The following is a 23,380-nucleotide window of genomic DNA, read 5'->3' on the forward strand; positions in this document are numbered from 1 at the left end:
TCACCTCTAAACTCTCTCTCTGCACAATCTCCGGAGGAGGGGGATAGACACTAGCTGCAAGGTCCATGCTTGAAGGCATGGAAGCTGGGCACACAGGCTTAGCACTCACAGCAGCTCTCCACAATCCACACACTACTATAAACACAGCAAAAATGGTGAAGTAAGTAATACATAGCTCCCAACTGTCCCTTTTTCGGAGGGACAGTTCCTTTTTGGGAGCCCTGTCCCTCTTTCACCCTCATTTGTCCCTCTTTCAGAACTTTGTCCCTCTTTCTATGTAAATATATATATTTCTATACTAAAAATGTGTTTGATTGACTATTAAAAAAAAAAAATCTTTATTCAACCTTTAAATTGATATATTACTAATTTTAAAATGTTACTATGAAGGGAAATGAACCAGGATAGAAAGGACCAGTGTGGTTTGAATTATAAAACACCACAGGTTTCTTATGAAATCTTTATGGTATGCGTGACTAGAGGCGTGGTGGGGGCATGACCAGGGGTGTGGCTTAAGTGTCCCTTTTTCTCATCTCAAAAAGTTGGGAGGTATGGTAATAGCTATATTTTCCTATGTGCATTTTAAAAATCTTAAACACCATTCCAGCGAACAGAATGTTCCAAGCCCACAGAGCAATCTTTCCCCAGTCAGACAGCCAGCGTCCATCTAAAGCCTGCTATACACTGGCAGACTTACTCCCAATGTGCTCAAAAGATTGATCCCTCTCTGATCGACATCTGATCAGAGAGATCTATATCACTGCGACTCACTGCACATTTTTTTTATGGATTTCAGCATGTAATCTAAAAAAAAACAAAACAAAAAAAAAAACAACAAAAAACAAAATCAATAGTACTGCCACTCTCCCAGGCGTCCCCCTTGTTAATGCTGCTCTCCCCAGGGCCCCTGCAGAGTACAGTATTAGTACAGTGGAGTGCTCTGACACTCGCGTACGTTAAAAAGGGGCGCTGGGAAAAAAGGGCGCGGGGTTTTAAACGATAAGCATGGATAACGTTTAAAAATGTATTGTACTGTATTTCGTTTAAAATTAATGTTTTATAAAGTTATAAATCATTAAATAATGTGCATTAAATCGGCAATTGTAAAAACGTTAATCTTTCGTTTAAATAGTGGAACGTATAATAACGTTTAAAAAAAATTACTAAGTAACCCTCCCTGTACCTACCCCTAACCCCTAGACCCCCCTGTTAGTGCCTAAACCTAAGACCCCCCTGTTGGTGCCTAAACCTAAGACCCCCCTGTTGGTGCCTAAACCTAAGACCCCCCTGTTGGTGCCTAAACCTAAGACCCCCCTGTTGGTGCCTAAACCTAAGACCCCCCTGTTGGTGCCTAAACCTAAGACCCCCCTGTTGGTGCCTAAACCTAAGACCCCCCTGTTGGTGCCTAAACCTAAGACCCCCCTGTTGGTGCCTAAACCTAAGACCCCCCTGTTGGTGCCTAAACCTAAGACCCCCCTGTGATAAGCATTATTAAAGTTTCAAAAACATATTGTGCGGTTTTTTCGTTTAAAAATAATGTTTGAAAAAAATATTGTACTGTTTTTCGTTTAAAAATAATATTAAAAAAATGTATAAATCATTAAATAATGTGTATTCATGAGAAGCAGTAATAAAACATTAAGTCTCCGGGCGCCGCTTTTAAAACGTTATTTTTCTCCGGCGCCCTTTTTTCCTATCGGGCGCCCATTAAACGATATTTATTATGGGAGTGAATGGCGGCGCCCGATTTGTCCACTAGCCTCCTGCGCCCTTTTTTACTGTTACCCTGACACTCACCTGTCCAGCTGGGCGCTCCTTCCTGTGTGCTTCCATATTTTCCCAGTGCCTGTACTGTGTGACCTGGAGGCGCTATGCCAATTTATCCATGCTGCTGGGTCACAGAGTACGAGCACCTGGAGATGACGGAAGCACGCAGGAAGCAGCACGGCCAGAGAGGTGGGTGTCAGATTGTTCCACTGTGCTAATACTCTGCAAGCACCAAGGAGAGCAGTAAAAAAAAAACCCATCTTATCCAATCTGTAATGAACATTCATTTAGGCCAGAAATGGATCGAAATTACAATTGGACGGCATTTTAGGGCATTGATCTTCAGCAGATTTGATCGCAGTGATTGAACCTGCTGAGGAATATTGTATGGTGTGTATGGACCTTAAGAGTTGCTAGGTTGTACAGGTAGCTATTTAAGAGCAGAACTTTTTTTTAAGCCGATCTTGTGACAGGCCTGTACAAAGTTTTAAAATAAGTTTTTAAGTTAAACCTCTAAAGCTACCTCTGTATATAATCAAAGGTGGGTCACTATATACACCAATATGTATAGAGTGCAGTGGACACGCGATGCATGTAAATTTGGGGCGGGGCTAAAGGCGTGGCACTTAGTCCCTCTTTCTTGGCTCCAAATGTTGGGAGGTATGCCTGTGTCACATCACAAACACTGGAGGTCTCTAGTGATCATGCAAGAAAGAGAAGACGTATCCAGCGAGCAGTGCGCACAGCACAGATGTTAAATTTCATGCTGAAATCAACTGAATAATCGGTGTACAGCGTGTGGTGGGACTCAAATAGATCCATCTCTGATCAGAAAACAATCTGAGAGCAATCTGTTGGCTACATCGACCTATCCAGCTTTAGGCCTGGAACCCACTAGCAGTTTGTTACTTAGCGCTTGTGTTTTGAAAAGCTCTTGCTAATGTAATGCTATGGGTGTGATCCCACTTCAGCAATGTGATTTAAAAAAAAATTCCCCATAGCCTTGCATTAGCAAGAGTTTTTCAAATCACTAGTGCTTAGAAAAGGCTGCTAGTGAGTTTGAGGCCTTAAAGCTAATGTAACCCCGGTTAAAAAAAAGGCAGATACTCATTTAAGGAGAGGTAAGGCTTGGTCCTAATGAGCCATCCCTCTCCTCTCCCAGTGCTGCGCTGTCTCCTCCGTTCTCATCCCACGCCGAGGGGAATTCGGGAGTCGAGTCCTCTTGAAGACAGGCGGCGAACACGCGAGTGCGTCAGAGGCCGCGCGCATGTGCGCAGTGTAGAGCAGCTCGAAGCATTTCCGAAGCCTCTCTTCGGCCAGGAGACAGCGGTATTTGACCGAAACGGTCGAATACCGATACGGGGAGCCAGGACAGCAGCGGACACCGGGAGAGGAGAGAGAATGCTCTATGGGACCCAGAGCCTCCCTCTCCTTAGGTGAGTATCTGGACTTTTTTTTTTTTTTTTTAAACCGGTTCCCATTAGCTTTAAAGAGGAACTGTCGCGAAAATCTTAAAATTGAAAACACATACCGTACAAAAAAGGTACATTTCTTCCAGAGTAAAATGAGCCATAAATTACTTTTCTCTTATGTTGCTGTCACTTACAGTAAGTAGTAGAAATAGGACATTACCGACAGATTTGGGACTAGCCCATCTTCTGATAGGGGGTTCTCAGGGTTTTCTTTATTTTTTTAAAGCACTTAGTGAATGGCAGTTGCTCCATCCGACTGCCAAAATAGTGTGCAGCGAGCAGGGAGGCTGGACAGCATCTTTGTGTAAATCTTTTTCAGGGAATATCTTCATAAAGTAGAAAAGGCCATGCTGAGAATCACCCATAAAGAGATGGACTAGCCCAAAATCTGCCGCTAATGTTACATTTTTTACTACTCATTGTAAGTGACAGCACCATAGAAGAAAAGTAATTAATGGCTCATTTTACTCTGGGAGAAATGTACTTATTTGTATGCATTTTAAAGGAGAACTGTAGTGAGAGGGATATGGAGGCTGCCATATTTATTTCCTTTTAAGCAATACCAGTTGCCTGGCAGCCCTGATGGTCTATTTGCCTAAAGAAGTGTCTGAATCACACCAGAAACAAGCATGCAGCTAATCTTGTCATATCTGTCTAAATTTGTCAGAAACACCTGATCTGCTGCATGCTTGTTCAGGGCCTATGGCTGAAAGTATTAGAGGCAGAGGATTAGCTGAATAGCCAGGCAACTGGTATTGCTTAAAAGGAAATAAATATGGCAGCCTCCATATACCTCTCACTACAGTTCTCCTTTAACATTTTCGTGATAGTTCCTCTTTAAGGTGGGCACAAATGTTCCAACTTCTAGCAAAAAAATAAAAATAAAATCAGAAATTCAGTTCGTATTGTAAATAATCTCTGTTGATGGGCATAATCGATTGCGAACGATTATAAAAAGTCACGATTAGATTTCAGTCAAACCAAAATTAGCATTTTCCTGTCAGTTGTGATAGATAGGAAGCAAAGATTGGTTCGTTGATGGTGTACTGAACAATTTAACTTCTGTTCAGAATTATCTGATCGCTCTAATGATTTTTTTGCTAGAAATTGGATCATTAGTGGCCACCTTTATGCTGGGCATACACGGGTCGTTTTTTCTTATCTATCGAGCCGCTGATGGCTCGATTGATAATATCCGACGTGTCCGATCAGCGCCTGGATCGATTCCACCCTCGATACCCGCGAGCGGAACAATGGGAGAAAACGAGCGGAAGAAGCGCCCGTGGGGACGAGCGGGAATGGATGCAGGCGCCCGCGGGGACACGGCGGGAGTCGATCCGGTGGCTAATCGAGCCGCAGAAGTGGATCATGTATTCCCAGCATTAGGGTGGTTACACAAAGCCAATTTTACCACCTCCATGTAGTATGAGAACTTACCTTTACAATCGGTTCATAATATTCAATATCTGTGGGCCCTCATTCTACTTGGAAGTGAAAAAAACTTGCCAAAGTTTGAATTCTGTATGCACCCCAACAATATATTAGTTTTGTTATACAAACAATAATCCTCTGCACTCTTAGCATTAAAAACAAATTAGGTTGCAAAATTATGCAGTTGCAGAAAGGGGACATCAGCTTGTGCTTATGACAGCCAAGTGAGTCAGACATCACGTCACATATTTTAGAACATTCCACATCTTCAACATGATATCATAGGTTAAAGTCTATCGTGACATTAAATCTACTGGGAAAAAAAAAAAAGCCACTTTGTTACAAAGGTATACCAAGATAGATTGAAAATACATACGTAGCAAAGGAGTTATGGGCCCCAGTGCAAGTTTTACATGGGCCCCCCCAAGCACTCTATACATAACAATTGATACGGCGCACCAAAACCTGCCAAAGACAACCACAGTGTCAGAGGTGCTAGAAGGGGATGGGGACAGTTTGTTAAAGGATACCCGAACTGACATGTGACATGATGAGATAGACATGTGTATGTACAGTGCCTAGCACACAAATAACTATGCGGTGTTCCTTTTTTTCTTTCTCTGCCTGAAAGAGTTAAATATCTGGTATGCAAGTGGCTGACTCAGTCTTGACTCAGACAGGAAGTGACTACAGGGTGACCCTCACTGATAAGAAACCCCCCCTTTTTTTTACCTATTTCTTGCTCTCAGAAGTCATTTTCTGCTAGGAAAGTGTTTTATAGTTTGAATTTCTTATCAGTGAGTGTCACACTTTAGTCACTTTCTGAGTCAGGACTGAGTCAACCACTTGCATACCTGATATTCAACGCTTTCAGGCAGAGAAAGGAAAAAAAAAAAAAAAAAAGAAACACAGCATAGTTATTTGTTTGCTAGGCACTGTACATACACATGTCTATCTCATCATGTCAGTTCAGGTATCCTTTATTGATTAGCATCTATAGAAGTAGATTACCTTACCAGCACAGCACCAATATAGAGCTAATACTGTGCTTGAGGGAGGGCCCCTCTGTGCGCGCGCCCACACACACACACGCGTTTTGGGGTGCCAGCAATAATTGAATTATGCTCGTGTGATATAAGGCAAGCCTGAAGAATAAAACAAGGACCGGACTTCATGTACAACTCTGTTTAGGGGAAAATCGTTTCACTGAAATTGATGAGCTGTTTGTGTGTTTTCTGTGCAGCTTGATTGCCGCCTGATTTAGCAGACACAAATTGAGTGTCGCAAATGCAAACATAAGTTTCATGGAGAATTCGTCCCTTTGCAATTAACTGGCTTTTGGCTAGGAATGCAATTTCACACTATTAAAAAAGCCCCAGGTAAAACGTTGGAAATAAGGACTAGGAAACGTGGTTAGGGCTTTTTTCCACTATGAAATGCGATCGCGATTCCAATCGCGATCGCAATCGCGTTTTAATTTCCACCATGCGATTACGATTGCGATTGAGCTACTATACTCATTATAGTAAAGCTCAATCGCATACAAAACGCGGCAGGACGACGATTGCGCTTTGACCAAAATCGCATCGCAATCGGATCGCACTAATGGAAAATGCTGCTGCAGTTTCCATTAGTTTAATGTACCTTGCGATTTGCAATCAGAATCAAATCGCAAATCGCAGGCTAGTGGAAAAAGGCCCTTAACATACAGGCTGCGTCTGCAGTTCTGGTAACGGGCAGACACGTGAACTGGCAGCAGTATGGCAGGATTCAACAGGAAGGACAGGGTTAACAAGCACTCAAAACTTCTCTGCATAACAAATAAATCACGTTAGCGGCTCTAACATCTCACAGCACAGTCTGACGTATTTATACCCACCAGAGCCCCAGTCACTAACCATGGTAGTCAACAGACGTCTTCTTAGCTCCCTGAGGCTTTATCCATGGCGGATTATCTGCATACAGTGAATTTATGTTATTGTTCTTCTTTCCAAAAAGCTTATTTAGGGTCCCTTGCATGGAGCTGTTTTTCTTCATTTTGTGGACTATATCCTACAGCCCTGGTTTAAAATAAAATAATGACCTCTACCAGCAAAGCATGTTTCCAAGGCAGTCCAAGAAGTGTGCAAAAACAAACGAGCTCAGTCCCTGTAGATCGTACGCATGAGGAACTGAAAGCTCAGTCCCATCTATGCAGCAGGTAAATAGCTGATTCCTGTTGGCTCAGTACATTTGCCTACACCTGACCCCACCCATCCTTCACAAACTGCACTAGTCACATTCCTGCTCTCACCTGACACCACCTACTAAGGGAAGATACAGCCTCAATGTAACCTCTCTAGTATTCTTATGAAGTTAAATATTAATGTGACTTGTTTGTGTTTAAACTAGAAGTGAGATTTTCTCTGTGACATAAAGTATGTTATGCATATGTAAAAAGAAAAAGGTTGTGTATGTTAGCCAATAGACGAGTTAAAGGAACACTGAAGAGAGAAGAATAGGTAGGCTGCCATATTTATTTCCTTTTAAACAATACCAGTTACCTAGCAGCCCTGCTGGTCTATTGGGCTGCATTAGTGTCGGAATCACACCAGGAAGAAGCATGCAGCTAATCTAGTTAGATCTGAGAAGAATGCCAGAAACACCTGATCTGCTGCATGCTTGTTCAGGGTCTATGGCTAAAAGTATTAGGGCCCGCTTCCACTAGAGCGAATCCGCATGCGTTGTCTGCATGCGGATTCGCATAACCAATACAAGTGGATGGCCCTGTTTCCACTTGTCAGTTTTTTTGGTGCGGTTTTCTGTGCAGGATTTTTCTGCACGGTAGAGCTTGCAGAATTCGCCTGCGTGTGGAATGCAGGCGATTCGCAGGCAATGTATTTAATAGGGGAAATCGCACATGCGTTTTTTGCCACGATTTCGCGTGCGAATTCGCACCAAAAGTAATCTAAATTGAACAAGGCAGTGACATGGTTAAATTTGCATATACCCTGCCTATGCGAAATCGCAGCAAAAACGCACGCGGAATCGCATCTGTATGCGATTTCGTCAGCGGTGGAATCCAGGCGATTCGCCCTTAGAGTTAGAGGACTAGCAGGATAGCCAGGCAACTAGTATTGCTTAAAAGGAAATAAATATGGCAGCCTCTACATCCCTATCGCTTCAGTTGTCCTTTAAAGCAAAACATTTTGACACATCTATTGGCTAACTGGCTACTTTCACACAGCTGAGTTGCGTTCCTTCCCTTGGAAAAAAAAAAACAACGCAACGGATGGAAAAATTCACATCGCACGTGATGACTATAGTGTGACACATACAGAGAAGCACACAGTACATAGAAAGTATACTTTGCTGCAACTGCTAATGCATATATTTTGGTACGCTCTGCATGCATCAAGTTATTGCAAACAGATCTGTTGCACCACACTTTTGTACGCCATTGTAGACAGTACTATTACAAAACAATTGCATTGCCTTAGCTATATTGTCTAACATAATGGACCACAACGCACGAGTGTGAAAGTAGTCTAATGCTGGGCATACCCGGCTCGATTTTGCCGCTCAATTCTCTTGCTCGATCGATTCCCCACTCGTTTCCGCAAGCGATTCTCTTATCTTCTGCTCATTTTTCTTATCTGTTTCCATTGTGTTCAATGTGGAATCGAGCGGTGAAACGATCGGGTGGGAGATCAGACATGTCGGAAATTATCTATCGAGCCATCGAAATGGCTCAAAAACGAACCATGTATTCCCAGCATTAGATTCAAAGTAAAGCCTTGTACACATTTGAGACTAATGTTGCATGGCAGGGATTGAGGCACGATTCCTCGGGAAACACTTTGTGGTTGAGGCTGTTTAGACATGTCCCTAGCCTGCCATAGGGATGGGCTCACGATGTAATCACGAGTCCGTAAAGGTGCGTACACACGCACTACCAACGCCGGGTCCGCCGGACCCTCCCGCTGGGCGGACGTTCAGGCGACAGTAGCACGTGTGTTTGCGCTGTCGGTGGACTGATAAGACTGTTTTTGAACGATCTGCTCAGTGTGCTACTGTCGGACGAAAGTGGGAGGGTTTAGCGGACTCGTCGTTGCCGGTGGTAGTGCGTGTGTATGCACCTTTACGCACCTTCGTCCAGCCTGCAATCCAAATAGCTTGCACGCGTCCTGTTGGACGCGTTGCAAGTCTCACTACGCGCACTTCCTCCTTCAAGCCAGTAGATACAATTGTTTATCTCACAACTTTTTTTTCACCATGGATGTCCTTTAAGTTTTGGCACTACCATGGAGGTCTTAGGGTTAGGCACCACCAGGGAGGTCTCAGGGTTAGGCACCACCAGGGGAATCTTAAGGTAAGACACCACCAGGGGGTCCTCGGGTTAGGCACCACCAGGAAAGTGTCCTGTGTGAGAGTAGGGAGAGGTTAGGTTAGGTTATAGTAAAATATCGATAAGTATTAAATATATTTTACTATATGAATGAAGTAGTACAATATATTAAACAATTTTTTATCACTTTTACTGGTCCTCATTTTAGTAAACCTAGAAATAGAGGTTACAGTGGGAAATAGTAGAATATCAGCATTATAAACAATATTTTGTTATATTCTGGCGCCCATTTTACAGGGTGCATATTATTTCGGCGCCGCTCAGTTCAGCGCGGTGAGAGCCGAATGACGGCTCTCACCGCTGCCGCTAAACTTTGAGGCATTAAATACTATTCCCCCTCCGAGTTGTTGCAACTCGGAGGGAAATGTAATTCTGGGTCTGGCAGCCACCAGAGCCCCGAATTACCGCTACGCGCCCTGCGCAGCATAGCATTGCTGCTATGGGGCGCCCAGTTTCGGCGCTCGGCTCTCAGAGCCGAAAACAGCTGATTCACATTTTACTAAACTATAACTTTATTATTGTTTATATCTGGCACATTTTTTAACTGTAGCCCTTATTATACAGTGGGATGTGAAAATTTGGGCAACCTTGTTAATTGTCATGATTTTCCTGTAAAAATCGTTGGTTGTTACGATAAAAAATGTCAGTTAAATATATCATATAGGAGACACACACAGTGATATTTGAGAAGTGAAATTAAGTTTATTGGATTTACAGAAAGTGTGCAATAATTAATAAAACAAAATTAGGCATATGCATAAATTTGGGCACCACAAAAAAAGAAATGAAATCAATATCTAGTAGATCCTCCTTTTGCAGAAATTACAGCATCTTAACGCTTCCTATAGGTTCCAATGAGTGTCTGAATTCTGGTTGAAGGTATTTTGGACCATTCCTCTTTACAAAACATCTCTAGTTCATTCAGGTTTGAGGGCTTCTGAGCATAGACATCTCTCTTTAAGGGTGGCCATACACTGGTCGATTTGCAGTCAGATCGACCAACAGATAGATTCCTCTCTGATCGAATCTGATCAGAGAGGGATCGTATGGCTGCCTTTACTGCAAACAGATTGTGAATCGATTTCAGCATGAAATCGATTCACCATCTGTGAAGCTGCCGCTGCCCCCCGGGCTCCCGCATACATTACCTGATCCGGCCGGCGCGAGTCCCCCAGTCTCCGCTGTCTTCTTCTCCGCTCTGGGCTCCAGCTTCAATGTACTTCCTGTCCGGGGAAGTTTAAACAGTAGAGGGTAGGAAGAAGTGAAGCCTGCTAGACTCGGAGCCCAGCGGTAACAGCGGGGTCTCGCGCCGGACGGATCAGGTAATGTATTGCCGCTAACGTCGGTCATCGGACATTCGAACGCCGCTATCGACGCACTCCCGACCCGCCGGTGATCAAGCGAAATCTTCTGCACAGACAGGAACGACGGGAATCGATGAGAACGATCGATTTCGGACGGAAATCGATCGTTCGGTCACTGTTTGCGCAACGATTTCACAGCCGATCCGATCACAGTAATCGAATCGGCTGTATATCGGCGGGAAAATCGGTAAGTGTATGGGCCCCTTTACTCACACCACAGATTTTCAATTATATTCAGGTCTGGGGACTGAGCTGGCCATTCCAGAACGCTGTACTTGTTCCTCTGCATGAATGCCTTAGTGGATTTTGAGCAGTGTTTAGGGTCGTTGTCTTGTTGAAAGATCCAGCCCCGGCGAAGCTTCAGCTTTGTCACTGATTCCTGGACATTGGTCTCCAGAATCTACCGATACTGAGTGGAATCCATGTGTCCCTCAACTTTGACAAGATTCCCAGTCCCTGCACTGGCCACACAGCCCCACAGCATGATGGAAACACCACCATATTTTACTGTAGGAAGCAGGTGTTTTTCTTGGAATGCTGTGTTGTTTTTTCTCCATGCATAACTCCCCTTGTTATGCCCAAATAACTCAATTTTAGTTTCATCAGTCCACAGCTCCTTACTCCAAAATGAAGCTGGCTTGTCCAAATGTGCTTTAGCATACCTCATGTGGCTCTGTTTGTGCTGTGGGTGGAGAAAAGGCTTCCTCTGCATCACTCGCATACAGCATCTCCTTGCACAGGCAAATGCAGGGGAGGATTACAGCTGCCCAGAATCCCCCCTCAGACCAGGGCAGTGCAGTGTCTGGGGGCAGATACAAGGTGAGACATCTACAGTTACAGTTGACTTTTTATGGAGCAGCAGCATGTGTATAGAGCATAGAGCAGCACTGGGAAACTTAGAGTCAGGAATGAGCACAGCCCTGTACCCTGCTGTGTGAATGCTTCACTTTCCCATTCATTGCAGATGTCGGCTGTCCTCATTATTATCTGCATCCAAACTGCTCCTGATCGGTCCTGTTGTCGATCGGAAACTGATGGAATATTTAGTAGATGATGGTCAGATCCTGTCAGTCGGACGGGAAATTGCATTATGTGTACCCAGCATGATGTCCTACCATATTATTATACTGTATACGGCTGAGGGAGACCTTTCAGGAATCCCCCACTTGAAAATCCTGGGTTTGCCCCTGTCCTTGTGTAAAGTGTGCCGAATGGCTGAACGTTGCACAGTGACTCCATCTGCAGCAAGATCATTGGTGCTGGTCTGTGGGTTGACTCTGACTGTTCTCACCATTCTTCGCTTCTGTCTATCTGAGATTTTTCTTGGTCTGCCACTTCGAGCCTTAACTTGAACTGAGCCCGTGTGTCTTCCATTTTCTCAATATGTTCCTAACTGTGGAAACAGACAGCTGAAATCTCTGAGACAGCTTTCTGTATCCTTCCCCTAAACCATAATTTTGAACAATCTTTGTCTTCAGGTCATTTGAGAGTTGTTTGAGACCCCCATGTTGCTACTCTTCAGAGAAATTTAAAAGAGGAGGGGAACTTACAACTGACCCCCTTAAATACTCTTTCTTATAATTGAATTCACCTGTTTATGTAGGTCAGGGGTCACTGAGCTTACCAAGTCAATTTGAGTTCCAATAATTAGTTCTAAAGGTTTTGGAATCAATAAAATGTATGCACTTGTCTAATTTTATTTAAACAATTATTGCACACTTTCTGTAAATCCAATAAACTTCATTTCACTTCTCAATGTGTGTGTCTCCTATATGTTATATTTACTATGTTATATTCAACTGACATTTTTTATCGTAACAACCAACGATTTATACAGGAAAATCATGACGATTAACAAGGTTGCCCAAACTTTCGCATCCCACTGTATGCTCGGGAAGAGAAAAAGATATAGAGGCTGCCTTATCTATTTCCTTTTAAACAATGCAAATTGCCTGGCTATCCTGCTGATACTGTGCAGCCAATACTTTTCACCCTAAACCCTGAACAAGCATGCAGATCAGGTGTCTGACTGGTTTAACCGCATGCTTGTTTCAAGTGTGGGATTTAGACATTACGGCAGCAAAATAGATCACCACGACAGCTGGATAACTGGTATTGTTTGAAAGGAATATATATGGCAGCCTCCATATTCTCTATTAAATTCTCTTATCTGGAAACATGTGACTACTTAACTATTTTATCTTTGGCACCTAGCACCTTCTCATTTGTTTCGTCGACTCTGACTCTTTGTAAACATATGAACTTTGCAGATGTATCTGTCAATCACTGTTTCTTTCAGCTGTTGCATAGGCGTGTTCATAGATTCACATAGGCTGCTTATTAATCCTAGCATCTGCTGTCCTTATTTCTCCAAAACATTCGGTCTTCTCATTATGAGATCATAAGTATTTGAGTTTTAATAGCAGTATCAACCTTTCTAGTGAACATTCTGGCCAGTATGGACTGGTTTAATCGTCTGGCCATGCAGGGAACTCTCAGGCTGGGTGCACACTTAGCAGAAACGCAAGCGTTGCGGATAACACTGTGTTTTTACTGCTAATGGAAGTCTATGGACCGAATGAAAAAACGCATATGCGTTTTGTATGCGTGCATTTTTAAAAACCCTGGTTTTGTTGCATAATATTCAAAAATGCATAAAAAACACACATAATGAAAGTCCATAGGAACGCAATGTATTGCGTATTGTACGCGTTTTTCATGCATTTTTATGTATTTGCTCTTCCTGTTGTCTACCTAGTGATTTGCATAAAACGCAATATAGAAATGCATTTAAAACGCATACAAAACGCATATGCGTTTTGTAGATGCGAACCGCAAACGCATAAAAACGCACGCAAAATACTAGAAAAACGCATATGCAGAAAAAAACAGCAAACGCGCTAAAAATGCACTAAAAACGCACACACAAAAAAACATGCACATGACAGAAAATGTGACCTTACACACTCTGTTATGTCTGCACCCAGCCTCAAAAGCTTTCTCCACACTAACAATTCAAAAGCATCAATTTTTCTTCACATTAACTTATTTAACCACTTGGGGACCGGCCCCCTTCAGGACCAGAGCAGTTTGCCTTTTTTAGGTATGCCCAGTTTAGATAGCCAGGCATCCAGTGCTGCCCATATTTATTCATACCCCTTGCAAATTTTGACTTAAAGAGAATCTGTACTCTAAAATTGTTACAGCAAAAAGCATACCATTCTATTCATTATGTTCTCCTGGGCCCCTCTGTGCTGTTTCTACCACTCTCTGCTGCAATCCTGGCTTGTAATTAACAGTTTTAGGCAGTGTTTACAAACAAACTAACCAGCTTGTGATAGGCTCACATAAGCAGAGTGTGTGAGTCATACAGAGCCTGCAGGGGGCCTGCAGAGGGTGTGTATCGCTTCTATCCAATCACAAGCAGCCCTGCACATTCCACACATTCCAGCCCTAACCCGGCAGAGCCTACAGAAGAAAACAGATTAGATCATATAACAGAGATAACACAGCCACTGTGCAATTAGGAAAGGCTGCAGTAAGCCAGAGCACATTAGAACAGGCAAAGGAACTTATAGGATAGAAGAACTAAGGCTGAAAATTTTGTTACAGAGTCTCTTTAAAGTTACTTTTATTCAACCAGCAAGTAATTTTTTGATGGGAAATGACATAGGTGTCTCCAAAAGATAATAAGACGATGTACAAAAGGCATAATTGTGGGGAAAAAAAAAATCTCAGTTTTTACTTAACCACTTGCCGACCGCCCACAGCCGATGGGCGGTGGCAAAGTGGTGCGCAGAACGACCGCAATACGCCCATCGGCGGCGGCTCGTTTTGCGCTGTCTGGCCAGGGATCGCACGCTGGTTGCGCGCGCATCTGCCGGCAATAGGCTCCGCCCACTTCCGACATCAACCCGCCAGCCACTCAGAAGCACCGGCGGGTTGTTAACCCATGGATCGCCGCACAGTAAGCGTATAATACGCTTTGTAATGTATACAAAGCGTATTATACAGGCTGCTTCCTGCCCTGGTGGTCCCGGTGATCGAGGGACCACCAGGGCAGGCTGCAGGCCTCCTTGTCTGCACACACACACTGATCTGCCCCCCCCGCCCTCTGATCGCCCACAGCACTCCTCAGACCCCCCCCTGCCCACCCCCCAGACCCATGTGTGCACCCAATAACCCCCCTAATCACCCATCAATCACTCCCTGTCACTATCTGTCAACGCTATTTTTTAGGTTAGGTCCTAAACTGCCCCTGGGGGCTCCTGATCACCCTTCCCACACCCTCAGATCCTCCCCAGACCCCCCAGACCCCCCCCACCTGTGTACTGTATACATCTATTCTTCCCTGTAATCACCCACTGATCACCTGTAAATCACCCATCAATCACCCCCTGTCACCACCTGTCACTAACACTCATCAGATGAGACCCTAATCTGCCCCTTGCGGGCACCTGATCACCCCCCCCCGCACCCTCAGATCGCCCGCATACCCGCCCTCAGATCGCCTCAAAGTGCATTGTTTACATCTGTTCTCCCCACTACTCACCCCCATAATCACCCATCAATCACTCCCTGTCACTATCTGTCAACGCTATTTTTTAGGTTAGGTCCTAAACTGACCCCTGGGGGCTCCTGTTCACCCCCACACCCTCAGATCCTCCCCAGACCCCCCCCTGTGTACTGTATACATCTATTCTTCCCTGTAATCACCCACTGATCACCTGTCAATCACCCATCAATCACCCCCTGTCACCACCTGTCACTAACACCCATCAAATCAGACCCTAACCTGCCCCTTGCGGGCACCTGATCACCCGCCCGCACACTCAGATTGCCCGCAGACCGCCCTCAGATCGCCTCCGAAGTTCACTGTTTACATCTGTTCTCCCCTCTAAACACCCACTAATCACCCATCAATCACCCATCAATCACCCCATCACCACCTGTCACTGCTACCCATCAGATCAGACCCTCATATGCCCCTTGCGGGCACCCAATCACCCGCCCACACCCTCAGAACGCCATCAGACCCCAGCCCTGATCACCTTGCCAGTGCATTTCTTGCATCTATTCTCCCCTCTAATCACACCCTGATCACCTATCAATCACCCCGTCACCCCCTGTCACCACCTTAGACAGGAAAAACAGATGGGGATGCACCCCTCCACCCAGGGTGGACTTAATCCATGCTGTTGTGTTCGATTATTCCATTTTCAATACATAGAACTGAATCTCCTCTTTATGCAACACCCCCACCCCAAACCTAAGAGAAGGAGTTTGAGAGAGAGGTTGCTTATTCTGTAAAGGAGAGTCATCAATGGCTGTTACTGTAACGATTGGTGTCAGTAAGAACAGATATCTCTGATTATTGGTGATCTGCAGTATCACCAATAATACAGACACTATACCTGATTATGTGTGATCTGCAGAATCACCAATAATACTGGTATAGCCAGGACCAGGACCACCAATGTGAGGGTATGTGTTTGGTGCAACAGTAATGATAGAGACACTCGCTATTCCCAGAGGAGCTGGGAGATAGGAGTATATCTATATAACACAGGAATACAAACTCCAGCAAGCTGGGGATACGGACAATAGTGAGATAGTTCACCCGAGGATTGGGTGGAACTATATTACAACAAGTGTACTGATCACCCGAGGAATGGGTGATTCATACTGTACTGTAGCCACTATTACCTGAGGGGCAGGTAGAGAGAATAGTACTGTAGTGACTATTCACCTGAGGAGCAGGTGATTCAGACTGTACTGCAGCTACTGACCACCTGAGGAGCAGGTGATTCAGATAGTACTGCAGCTAGTAATCTCCTGAGTACTACATTTGAATAGGGTTAGAGGCGCCCGGTCTAGGAAGCATCACAGTATGAGTTAACACTGTAATAGATAGTTACTCCAATCACTATAAAATATGGAATAAATAAAATTGTCCTACCTCACAGATGTTTGGCAGGGTATAAAAGCTCATAGGAGTCACAATTAGGTATTCGAGATTTTATTGTTATAAATGGTGCACTTCGACAACGCGTTTCTTGGCTCACAGCCGCTTCCTCAGGTCAATACAAGTGCCTGTAGTCTCTGTGGATAATGTGTCCGGGCGCAGCGACCAGCTGGGAAGCAAAAGGCCGAGTGGAGACGGTACTTCTCCACCTGCGAATACAAGTGGTTGCCTTTGCTGCGACCGACGCTTGTGAGTATATACTCTATTGTTTTCGCCATATCCATATATACTAACGATATTGCACCAGAGTGGGTTCCCGGACCTGTTTGTGTTTTTCTCGTCGCCTTTTGATAGTAATCTCCTGAGAAGCAAGTGATTCAGACTGTACTGCAGCTACTGACCACCTGAGGAGCAGGTGATTCAGATAGTACTGCAGCTAGTAATCTCATGAGAAGCAGGTGATTCAGACTGTACTGCAGCTACTGACCACCTGAGGGGCAGGTGATTCAGATAGTACTGCAGCTAGTATTCACCAGTGAAGCAGGTGATACTGGCAGAGAATCCCTCACCTAGGCTCACTGGTGAGGATAGGAGAGTCAGACAAGCAGGTTTGGCAACAAGCGGACAGATACGGTACAGAGACAGAAAGCTAGATCAGAGTAGTGTTTCAGGCAGAGTCGGCAACTATATCAGATAGGCAAAGGTACAGGATCAGTAAACAGAAGAGTAGTCAGGCTAGCAGAAGGTCATAACAAATAATACAATTCAATTAGTACTTTAAGCTATCAACAGAATCTGGCTAAGTGTGGATCCCCAGCTCCAGCTGGTTCTAGCACACTTTGGGATCTGACTAGGTCTGAGTGCTAACATGTAGCATTTGCAACAGCAGACGCGGAGCAACTGAATGACCTGTTCTATATATACTGCAAGCGCTCCACAGCGCCACCCCAGTCACTCAGCCAATCCGGAGCATAGCTGGAGTCAGCTGATCGCCTGATCAGCTGACTCCCCTTCTAGTTGCATAAAGGTCCTGTCGCCTGGCGCGCGCACGCGTAGCCCTTAGTCTATGAGCAATAGAAGGACCAGGCAAAGCACCAGCGTGTAACTGCGCGGCGGAACCCGTCGGCTGTGACGCTGAGATAGCCGCCATGCCGCTTGCTGTTGCGACCGTATCTCCACTATTCATTACAGTTACATACAGATGTCTGTCCATGGGGAGAACTGGTATCTTCCACTTTAATACAAAATCAAGGTCAATAAAATTAGCTGCAGCACCGGAATCAACAAACGCTTGAGTATCCACTACTTTATTTTCCCAAAAAATGGAACAGGGTAATAATAATTTGTTATCAGTGTGAGGTAGAACAGATCCGCCTAGGGTAGCACCTCCAACTACACCTAGGCGGAGAAGTTTTCCGGCTTCTTACTGCAGTTCAAAACCAGATGACCCTTCTCCCCACAGTATAAACAAAGACCCTCTTTCCTCCTCCGCCTCTTTTCACTTTCCGAGATCTTAGAATGTCCCAGCTGCATGGGTTCATCTACAGAGGCTGTGACCGAGGGGGAAGAAAGCACCCTTGCAGCTTGTGCCCGAGACGACCCTGTTTATGATACCGAATTCTTCGGTCTATTTCAATAGCCAAGGTAATGGCCTCGTCAAGAGTCTTTGGCTCAGGATGGCTGATCATGATGTCAGCCACTGACTCAGACAACCCTATGAGGAAACGATCTAGCATTGAGCAGTGCCTAATGTTCCCATTTTCTAAATTCGGAAGCGTAATCTTTCGCCAAGCCATGCCCCTGGTGGAGATTTTTCAACTTCCTTTTGGCCGTGGCAGCAATGTCCGGGTCGTCATAGATGACCGCCATGGCTTTAAAGAATTCCTGCACGGACGACAAGGCTTAATTTCCGGCAGGAAGACTATAGGCCCAGGTCTGCGAGTCCCCATGTAACAACGTTTTGATCAAGGTAACTCGCTGTAGCTCTGTACCGGATGCAATAGGTCTCATCTCAAAATAAGACATGAATCTATTCCTGAAGTTTCTAAAATCTGATCTATCTCCCGAAAACTTTTCAGGGAGAGCCATCTTGGGCTCTAAGACAGGAGTGGGAGGTGCCGATGAAGCAGGCCCCTGCAAAATACGCACAGCATCAGATAAAAGATTCAACTGAGCCTGTTGTGAGTTAACAGTGGTGGTTAACTGATTTACAGCTGTGGTTAAAGTGAACCTCCAGACTAAAAATCGACTCAGCAGCACTGAAAAGGCCTGGTGTTTCTTTAACAGTTTCACAGCATCAGAACTTTGTTTCTCTTATACAAGCCTCATTTTTAGCTGCACAGAAGAAAACTGCCCGGGCATTTTTCCCCTGATGCTGTGGAAAGCATGATGGGATTTCTGATGATATTGTTCTCGTTCTGCTGTTTTGGTGCAATTTTTTTTTTGGACATTTTGAATTTGACATCTGAAGCCTAGCGCATGCAGCTAGGAGGGGTTATCAGGACAAAGGACAGTTGGAACTGTGTCTTATGCTCCTTGTCACCTCCTTTTAACCAAAAAGATGGCTGCCCCATGACAAAGATGGCAGCCCCCATGAATCTTAAGCATTTGCCTGTTCTTTTAAAACAGGGTGGGTAAAAAATTATATTACCTATCTATTCTAATTAACATAGCTAATGTAACTTAATGACAGTATGTTTGTTTAGGCTGAAGTTCCCCTTTAAAGAGAACCCGAGGTGGGAATTACTAATACTATTGGGGCACAGAGGCTGGTTGCGCACATTAAGACCAGCCTCTGTTGCCCCATCGTGTGCCTCCATGTCCCCCCTGCTTGCCGCTATAGACCCCGCAGTGCTGGCGACACGCAGCGTGTCGCCAGCAAAAAGTTTACCTTAGCGCTGTCAGTCAGCGCTGCTCCCCCGCCTCCTCCGCATCGGCGCACCCGCCCGTGTCCCTTCCCTCCCGCTGATAGGAGGGAAGTGACGCGGGCGAGTAGCGGCGATGCAGAGGAGGCGGGGGAGCGGCGCTGACTGACAGCGCTAAGGTAAACATTGTGCTGGCGACACGCTGCGTGTCGCCAGCACTGCGGGGTCTATAGCGGTGAGCAGGGGGGACATGGAGGCACACGATGGGGCAACAGAGGCTGGTCTTAGTGTGCGCAACCAGCCTCTGTGCCCCAATAGTATTATTAATTCCCACCTCGGGTTCTCTTTAAAGAGACACTGAAGCGAAAAACAAATTATGATATTATGATTTGTATGTATAGTACAGCTAAGAAATAAAACATTAATATCAGATACATCAGTCTAATTGTTTCCAGTACAGGAAGAGTTAAGAAACTCCAGTTGTTATCTCTATGCAAAAAAGCCGTTAAGCTCTACGACTTTCAAAGTCGTGGAGAGGGCTGTTTTCTGACTTTTATTATCTCAACTGTTATTGAACTATTTATCAGGTCATTAGTTCACAGACTGCTCTGAAAGAATCATTTTGAATGCTGAGTGTTGTGTAATCTGCACATATTATAGAATGATGCAATGTTAGAAAAAACACTATATACCTGAAAATAAAAATATGAGAATATTTTCATTGCTGCTAATCTTCTAGTAATTATTCATAGTACACAACCAATTCATTATATCATATTTTTTTTTCGCTTCAGTGTCTCTTTAAGGCCTGAACCTGCTGACATAAGGCCTCCATAATATTGCTCTGTTGTTATGTAACGATTCACAGTGTATAGCTCAAAACTTTACTGACGTCAGTATTTTATTGAATGTGTAATACGGGTGATTGGTGCACACTCTACACAGATAATATACACAGGCACCAGATAGGTGCTACCCACCAGTGGCAAGGGCCCACTGGCGGGCTCGAGGTCGAACAGACAGAGGTCGGCAAAAGATCAGATTGGCAAAGGTACAGAATCGTAAGGCAAAAGAGTAGTAAGAGGCAAAGCAGAGGTCAATAATATACAATCACAATAGTATGTTTTTTCCTAAGCTAAGTGCGAATTCGGGGGTCCTGCCGGCTCAAACACACACGAATCTGACTAAGGTCTGAGCGCTAACACCGAAGTATTCGCAACAACAGACAATGAGCAAATGACATTTCCAAGCTTAAATACAGAAAGCAAATTCAAACTGCCCGCCCAGAGGGCTGGACCAATCAGCAGCGCGTTTTTTTTTTAATCAAAGACATGTAGCACAATAAATTTGGATAAAAATGTATATAGAAATTTTACTTTATTTGAAAAATGTCTGCACAGAAAGTAAAAAAACAACAACTTTTTTTTACAAAATTCATGTCTTTTTTGATGAATATAATAAAAACTAAAAATAGCAGCAGAAATCAAATAGCACCAAAGAAAGCTGTATTAGTGACAAGAAAAGGAGGTAACATTCATTTAGATAGTAGGTTGTGTGATCGAGCAATAAACCGTTAAAGCTGTAGTGGTCTGAATAGAAAAAAAAGCTCTGGTCCTTAAGGGGTGAAAAGACTGCGGTCCTCAAGTGGTTAAATTTGAGCAAAAAGTGTCCAGTCCAAAATTATTCATAACCTTCGCAAACTGTCACAGTCTGTGGGAAAATCCAAAGTTCTATACCATTCCAAATAGTTCAAGCTGTTTTAAAGCATCCTAATTACCCTGATTAATTTGGAACAACTCAACAGGTTAAAAACAGCATGTCTCTGCAGTTGGTTTGTGGACAGTCATCAACAAAGGAGCTCAGTGAGGACCTGTGGCTGCTCACAAATCAGGGAAGGGCTATGTATCGATTGGTGTCAGCACACAGAGAGAATCTGATTATTGATGATCTGCAGAATCATCAACAATACAGATGTATACTTGATTATGGATGATCTGCAGAATCACCAATAATACAAGTATGACTAACCTCTGGACACCTAATAAGTGTAAGTGTTTGGTGTAACTGTAGGCTATCTCCCGTGAGGCGGGAGACACAGGCAGCTTGGCCAGGAACCACCTGAGGGGCAGGTGGTCCTCAGCTGTGCAGGAACTATCCCCTCGAGAGAGAGAATAGAGAGACCCTGGCCACCAGTGATACTTGGTGATCAGATATAGACTGTACTGCAGCCAGGGGGCTCCTGAGGAGGAGAGGCCACTGGCTGCTAGCAGGCCGGACTCTCTGAGGAGCAGGAGTCCTAACAGCTAACTGACACTTGGTGGAATAGTGTCACAGCTAGTACAGATAGACTGAGCACTCAAGGGATGAGTGACAGCCTGGAGGGTCGGGCAGGCCAGGTCGGTAACACATGAGCAGATAAGGTACAGAGACAGAAGGCTGATTTGGTAACCGGGTACAGGCAGGGTTTGGCAACAGGTAGGCAGATATACAGAGGTACCGAATCAGTAAGCAAGAGAGAGGTCGACAGAGCAAATAGTCATAACAGATATCGAACAGAGTCCTAGCCTGAGGTGTGAGGTCCTTGGTCTCGACACCCAGGAACTAGTCTAGAGTATAACACAGCAATGACACAGTATTCCTAAGCTTGGGTGTGAGGTCCTTGGTCACAACACCCCGGAACTGGTCTAAAGTATAACACAGCAATGACACAGCAATCCTAAGCTTGGGTGTGAGGTCCTTGGTCACAACACCCTGGAATTGGTCTAAAGTATAACACAGCAATGACACAGTAATCCTAAGCTTGGGTGTGAGGTCCTTGGTCACAACACCTTGGAACTGGTCTAAAGTATAACACAGCAATGACACAGTAATCCTAAGCTTGGGTGTGAGGTTCTTGGTCACAACACCCTGGAACTGGTCTAAAGTATAACACAGCAATGACACAGTAATCCTAAGCTTGGGTGTGAGGTCCTTGGTCACAACACCCTGGAACTAGTCTAAAGTACAACACAAGCATAATCTGGCTAAGTGTGAATTCCCAGGTCCTCCTGGTTCTAACACACTGTGGGATCTGACTGAGGTCTGAATGCTCACACGTAAGTATTCGCAACGGCAGACAACCTGAGACTGACCAGCAAGATCTATATATAGTGCAGCGCTCCTCAGCGCCGCCCAGCGCCACTCGGCCAATCACCCACTGCGCTGGGATCAACTGATCGTCCTGATCAGCTGATCCCTCTCCTACTGGCATAAAGGTCCTTCCCCCCGCGTGCGTAGCTCTCCATCTGTGTGCACTAGAAGGCTCAGACAAACCAGACGCATGCTGCAGTGCGGAAACCACCGGTCCGAACCAGGAGACAGCCGCCCCGCTGCCAGAACGCGCGGCGGCATCTCCGCAATCCATTACAGGTTACAACGCCATTTCTAAATGTTTTCCAGTTCCAGTGGCTACAGTGCAAAGCATTATTAAAAAATACAAGATGTTCTGCACTGTGGGAAATCTCAGAGCACGTGGTTGGAAGCCAAAAGTGACACCTGTGCTGGCCAGAAGGATGAGAGGTGATAAAGAATCCAAGGATCACCACCAAGGCCATCCTGGTAAATCTGGATGCACACTGCTGGGTTCCACTGATGCAGAACAAGGAGGACACCACTTCTCCAGATAAAGCACACAAAAGCTCACTTGACCTTTGCAAATGCTCATCTGGACAAGGAAGAAGACTTCTTGTCTTCTGTGAAACAAAAATTGAATTGTTTGGTCACAATGATGTTTCCTCCATTTGGCATACAAAAGGAGAAGCCTTCAACTCAAATAACACCATCCCCACTGTCAAACATGGTGGTAGGAACCCAATGCTTTGGGGTTGTTTCTTCAGCCAATGGACCAGTGAACTTAATCTGATAATCTGATATCTGACTGATAGGCCACGGGGCAGCGGGACCACTAAAACTATGAATTTTAGAAAAGCAAAGTTCAATCAAATTAGGCAGGCACTAAGTTTGGTGAACTGGGATAATGTACTACAAGGGGAGGACACTGAAGGGAAATGGCAAGCTTTTAAGCTTATTCTCAATCAATATTGTAGTATGTATATCCCATATGGAAACAAAATGTCTAGGAATACAAAAAG

The 23,380-nt window shown here is 44.7% G+C and overlaps 1 protein-coding gene across 3 annotated transcripts in view; it reads right to left on the minus strand.

The window, feature by feature from the left end:
• The window catches only part of LOC137546839 (uncharacterized protein C6orf132 homolog), a 165,789-nt gene extending 158,920 nt beyond the window's left edge, over window positions 1–6,869 (minus strand). Inside the window, exon 1 of one of the 3 annotated variants that reach the window (XM_068269748.1) lies at window positions 6,569–6,869. In XM_068269748.1, the coding sequence (XP_068125849.1) occupies window positions 6,569–6,707 (139 nt within the window). In that variant the 5' untranslated portion in view covers window positions 6,708–6,869. Of the gene's footprint in view, window positions 1–6,549 lie in introns of all 3 variants that reach the window. The other 2 variants (XM_068269750.1, XM_068269749.1) reach the window with 2 other exon arrangements.
• Window positions 6,870–23,380: the final 16,511 nt, after the last annotated feature.

This window comes from Hyperolius riggenbachi, chromosome 2 (genome assembly GCF_040937935.1).
Source record: "Hyperolius riggenbachi isolate aHypRig1 chromosome 2, aHypRig1.pri, whole genome shotgun sequence".
In the NCBI taxonomy this organism is placed as follows: Eukaryota; Metazoa; Chordata; class Amphibia; order Anura; family Hyperoliidae; genus Hyperolius; species Hyperolius riggenbachi.